Here is a 5,971-nt window from a genome sequence, read left to right on the forward strand (position 1 = left end):
CACACACACACACACTGGGACACACACACACCCACTGGGACACACACACACACACTGGGACACACACACACACACTGGGACACACACACACCCACTGGGACACACACACACACTGACACACACAGACACAGCACTGTTTACCGACTTACGACTTCTGAATCCCTAATGAAAGTAGAGGAAGTACAGATAAACACTTAATCGCTTAGCAACAGACACTCAAGAGCCGCAGTGTTGTCAAGGTGATCGCTGAGATGAGATCGACTGCTCTGCCCTTGTGATTAATCATTGTAGCAGCTGTGTTTGGGTGAGCTCACTTATGCGTCCTTCAACAACTTCAGTCCAAAACTTTGTCTGACCTCTTTGTGTGTTTGTGTTTAGTGCAGGTCTTTCCTACATTCCCTCTACAATATCTGGTTAATAAAGGAGAGTATTGGCTGTCTGAGGTCCACCCTGCTTTAACTTGTGCCATGCCAAATGACCTTGTGTCCTTGGGCAAGGCACTTCACCCTACTTGCCTCGGGGGGTACTGTACTTACTGTAAGTTGCTCTGGATAAGAGCGTCTGCTAAATGACTTAGTGTAAACTTCACCTGACAGCTTCTTTTGTCCACCTTGTCAATGATATTCCTGTCAACCACTGGATGACACTTGGACAAGGACAGCCTTATTGAGCATTCTCATGTCATTCCCTCGAAACACATCATTTGTTGTTTAATTTTAATGGATCTTACGGAACAAGTCAGTAATTTGAAAGAGCATGTTGTCATCTGGAGGGACCCTGTACAGTCACAGCGTCTGGGTGTTGAGGGACTGGGGTTCTGGCTGCTTCTCTCCCTGTAGATCGCTTGTTCTTTTTGACAGGTTCTCTTTAATTTTGGGAAGACATTTTTTGCACTTCTCTAACCCACACATGTACATGAACACACACACACACTTACACTCACACGTTCACACACACACAGTCCCTCAGTTGTAGCTGTCATTACCCCTGTTCATTACGTAAAGCCTGCGGACTCTCTCCCTGGTCTCTCTCCCTGGTCTCCCTGGTCTCCCTCCCTGGTCTCCCTGGTCTCTCTCCCTGGTCTCCCTGGTCTCCCTCCCTGGTCTCCCTCTCTGGTCTCCCTGGTCTCCCTCCCTCCCTCCCCTCTTCATCCTTTCCCTTGCCCGTGTCTCATCTCTCGTTCTTCCTCCGCAGTGCACATCTCACAGCTCATCTTTCTCACCCTCTTCTACATTCCATCATCCCCCTTTTTTTTCTCCCCTCTCTACATCCCTTCGTTCACTGTCATCCTAAAGTATTCTATGCATGTCTAATAAAGGTGATGGTGGCTGTACAGAGATGTAAGATAGGCCAGAGCCTGTACTGGTTTGGAGGAGATATGACTGCAAGTGTGCTTATTTACAGGGTTGTAACTGTAATGTAGAGGATATTGAAACAGGAATATGCTCCTCTTCACTCTCTGTAATGGAATATGTTCCTGGTGTGTGTGTGTGTGCGTCTGCATTGATTGGTTTTCTGCGCTTGACTGAAAGTGGAGGAAATAGTGTGATAAAAAAAAGTTGCTGACCACAGATCCATCTTCTCACCGGCTTCTTTGGTTTTATCCTCCATCCAATCACCAATCACCTTTGTCACACACGAAGACGCACACACACACACGCACACAGGGGCTGCTGATGGTGACTGCCTGGTCTCCCTGTTTCTACGTTGTTTATGTCTGGCTCATCTCTCTCTCTCTCTCTCTCTCTCTCTCTCTCTCTCTCTCTCTCTCTCTCTCTCTCTCTCTCTCTCTCTCTCTCTCTCTCTCTCCCTCCCTCCCTCCCTCCCTCCCTCCCTCCCTCCCTCCCTCCCTCCCTCCCTGCCTCCCCTCCCTCCCTCCCTCCCTGCCTGCCCAGGCCAGAGCTGTTCGATCAGGTGTTGTCTTTGTGTGTGTGTGTGTGTGGGTACAGAGTGTAGAGTATCCGTGTCTAGTGAGCCAGTCCTCTCTTGACGCACACCTGGGGTTTCCTGGTGTCCATTGACTGAGGTTTCCTTCTCCATTACAGCAAGGTCACCCATGGAGTAGGCAGTACGGTATCTCTTTCCTTCCCACTGACTCTCTCTACATCTCTAGCTCTCTTTGTCTCTCTATCTAGGTCTGTTTCACTTTCACCCTGTCTGTCTCTATGTATTCTTCTTTTTTGGCAGGTACATTAGTCATGTGGGTATTGTTATCGGCCGTTCAATCACTTTCACTAGATTAATGTCAAGTTTGATGATGCACAAGACATAGAGCTACTACCCACGGCGGCAGGGTAAGGCTGGTTGGGCTACAGCCACACCAAGAATTGTGTTAGCCCCACCATGAAACAAGCAAGAAAATTGTGTATGTATGACATTGAAATTCAGAGATTGATTTGAGCACCCATGACTGTAGGAATTAATTAAATAATGTTGCAAATAACACAATTTTTTGTAACCTTGCGAAACATTGTCAAAAATATTTGTAAAACCTTTAGAAACGTTTTTTCCTCATAAAAAAAAAAACCTTCAAAACTATTTTCAAAAAATGTTTTTGTAATCTTTCGAACCCCCCCCCCCCCTCACCACCACACACACACACACACATTTACCAGCAGGTGGGTACCATCGCATATCCCTGCCTGCCCGGGAGTCACCATGCTCTCATTACTGGTCTTAATTATTCACCGCTGACTCAGCCTCACATTTTTCACTTGACCCTCCAGCAGGAAGTGTCTTCTTACTGCTGTCGTCCTGAGAGGCAGCGACACCAACGCAGCCACAGCCACACGTTTCACCCTTTCAATCTGTGATCAAACTGCTGTTCCCTGGTAACCCAGGTAACCCTCAATCTTCTCCTTGAACGTCAAACGTTCTAACTTCAATTAAAAAGTTTCTTCATTACCAACTGTGCTTCATGGGCTGAATCTTCTTGATGAGGGTGACTCAGGTAAATGAAGGCACGCTGGCACTGCAGGTGTACTGGCTGCTTGTAATGCAGAATGAATCCTGAGACGTCAACGCTGTCCTCGGTGTCAGTAGACTAAACAGTGCTTCATCTGATCTTCACCTCTCGCCTTGCAAGCTGGCATTTTCATCTTCCAGCATCGTCAAGTCTTTTTCTTTCTCTCTCTCTCTCTCTCTCTCTCTCTCTCTCTCTCTCTCTCTCTCTCTCTCTCTCTCTCTCTCTCTCTCTCTCTCTCTCTCTCTCTCTCTCTCCCCCCCCTCTCTCTCTTCCTAAATGGAGGGACTTTGCTGAACTTGTAGTACTGCCACACTGATGTTGTGCTGAGTTACAGCTGTATGAGCCGTGTGCTCTCCACTCCCCCCCGGGCGTGACAGGAACACACATCTCTCCACACTTCCTCCCCTGGCCCAGACACCAAGCACACTTCCTCCCTGGCCCAGACACCAAGACTGAGCCAGTCCATCTGCAAAGTCCTTCCCCTCACCTTCAGATGAGACGCTTTCTGGAGTGTAATTTCCCCTCCCCCCCCCACCTCCCCTCCCCTTTATTTCTTGCAGTCAAGCAAGAAATAAAGTTATTGGGAGAAGGGTAAAACGACTCCAGGGAGAATAATGAATACTTCTAAAAAGTTGAGTGGGGAAATTTACAGACCTCATTCCGTGGCAAATGCAGCAAAAACATGTTACACACTCAAACACACACACACATACCTGCACGCACACACAGTGGGGTTGTTTGGATTAGTACCATCTGCATGGTCATTACCCTATGCGAAAGCTTTGTGCTTAAAATGGCTCCAATTACCTTGATGAAAAAGCAATGATATGATATTGCCTCCCCAGGGCATGTTAAATGCTCCATTTTGTTCACTCTGTCTTTATGGCCACACTCATCATTTTATGGGCAGCGATTATTCTGTCTCCTTTCTGCTGTAGAGGCAGTCTGGAAAAACCAACAAGGGTTAGTGCTTTGGCCCTGTGTTGAGGCCTCGGGTGAATGTGTGTGTCTCTGTGTTTGTGTGTGTCTGTGTGTGTGAGTGTGTGTGTGGAAGCAGATGAGTGTGAAGGTGGCGTTCGTGCCTGTCCCATAGTAAAACTTTGTTCTTGTGACATGTGGAATGGTGTTAAGACTCAGACACTCAAGATGTTCGTACGGAGTAAAGATAAACTTTTAATCGTTAAAGCAGCCTCTATTAGTGTGTGTGTGTCTGAGCTGAGTTATTTTGTTAAGGGTTTGTCCCTCAAACAGTTCTGGTTTATAGGGTGGGTTCCTTGCCATGCACTTCGGTGTCTCTCTGCTAACAATGCTATGAGTGTGTGTGTGTGTGTGTGTGTGTTTAACCCTTGTGCTGCCTTTGGATAATTGTGAACCTTCGGGTCAATGTGACCCATCGTCGTGTTGCGACAACTTTACCGAACACAAAAATAAAGTGATGCATTTTCTTCTAACCTATGCGCTGAGGGGGTTCTGAGACAGCACAAATGTTAAAAGAACACGCTTCACTTTATATTTGTGTTCGGTAAAGTTGTTGCAAGGGTTAAAAGATGTGCGTGTGTACTTAGGAGCTTGCGTTTGAAGTTGTGTGTGTGTGTGTTTACATTTGAGTGTGTGTGACACCCTGGCATGTCTGACTCCTTCCCCACAGGCTGGTGACGAGATAAGAAAACAGGATCCAGTTTCAGTCTGAGGACATGTGACATATATAAAAGAGGTGAGGACAGTGCAGAGAGACACATGGAGAGAGACAGAGAGGGAGACACAGACACAGAGAGAGAGGGAACGAAAGAGAGCGAGAAAGGGAGAGACAACTAAAGCTACACATGAAAAGGCGAGTAAAGAGTATAAAAAAGAGGAAGAGAGACTCAGCGAGAGATGCACGGAACCAGACAACCAACGGGGGAGAGATCAGCCTCTTAACCACCTGCACATTCACAACCACCGCCGATGTTACCATGACCACCTCTCCGTAGACTTTGTCAACTTCTAGAGGGGCTGTCGCTAAGGAAGCCCCCTCCCTGTCGCTAAGGAAGCCCCTTCCCTTCCGCAGTCCTCCACCTAGGGGTCCCGGCGGTCATGCTCGCGGCGCGGAGCAGCGGGCCCCCTCTCCCGCCCAAGGTCCACAGGAAGCAGTCTGTGGCCTCGCTCAGCGGGTCCCGAGTCCACAGGAACTCCCAGGATGGCAGCAAGGACAGGCGCAGTTCCCTCGCCAACCAGGGGGCGCCGCAGAGACGCAAAGCAGCCATGGTCCGAGAGATGGAGACCGTCTGGTACCTGAAGACGTTGGGGCTGGGGAGGGAGGACTCGGTAGCGTGCAGGACAGGAATGCCCTACAGGTGAGTTACACAGAGAGAGAGAGAGAGAGAGAGAGAGAGAGAGAGATAGAGGGAGTGAGAGAGTGGGTGTGTTGGCGTTGTGTAGTAGACGAATGTGTGAAATTGCAGGCCGAATATGTCCCTTTCACATCAACAAACTAAAACTGTTCTGACTGTTTAAGTGAGGCTTAAACAGACTGCCGCAGTGTGGAAAACTTGCTGTTGGCTTTGATTCATGCTGTCAAGACTTATGGGTTTCAAGTGAGTCTCAAGTATCACATGCTGGCATTATCCAGCTGTCTCAAATACACACACACACTCACAATTCTACACACACTGGACAGGAAAGCCAAAGGCTTTCATCCACATCCATCTCAACCATGTGGTAATCTCCATGTGTTAACACTGGACTTGTCACGTGTGTGTCGGTGTATCTGTGTTTGTTTGTGTGTGTGTGTGTGACCGTGCGCTTGCAGCCATCTGAGTGTGAAAATATCTGCACACCAACTGAACTTGTCCTCAGTGAACATGAGTGAGCTCTGATGACAAACACGTCTTATCCCGTCTGCTGTGCGCGTGTCTTCTGCTGTGTTCTTGTGCCGCACAAGTTGAGGATCTGCAGCCCAACGGCTATCTGGTGGCATGGAGCCTGCTCTCCCATGTAGGGCTGGCTGTTGACATGGAAATGCTG

General features: G+C 48.3%; 1 protein-coding gene across 1 annotated transcript in view; it reads left to right on the top strand.

The window, feature by feature from the left end:
• The first annotated feature begins 4,296 nt into the window (after positions 1–4,296).
• kcnab1a (potassium voltage-gated channel subfamily A regulatory beta subunit 1a) overlaps positions 4,297–5,971 on the top strand; it is a 26,730-nt gene continuing 25,055 nt past the window's right edge. Inside the window, exon 1 of the mRNA XM_047036531.1 lies at positions 4,297–5,301. Coding sequence (XP_046892487.1) covers positions 5,042–5,301 — 260 coding nt within the window. The 5' untranslated portion in view covers positions 4,297–5,041. The remainder of the gene's footprint in view (positions 5,302–5,971) is intronic.

Source organism: Hypomesus transpacificus, chromosome 15, assembly GCF_021917145.1.
Source record: "Hypomesus transpacificus isolate Combined female chromosome 15, fHypTra1, whole genome shotgun sequence".
Taxonomy (NCBI): domain Eukaryota; kingdom Metazoa; phylum Chordata; class Actinopteri; order Osmeriformes; family Osmeridae; genus Hypomesus; species Hypomesus transpacificus.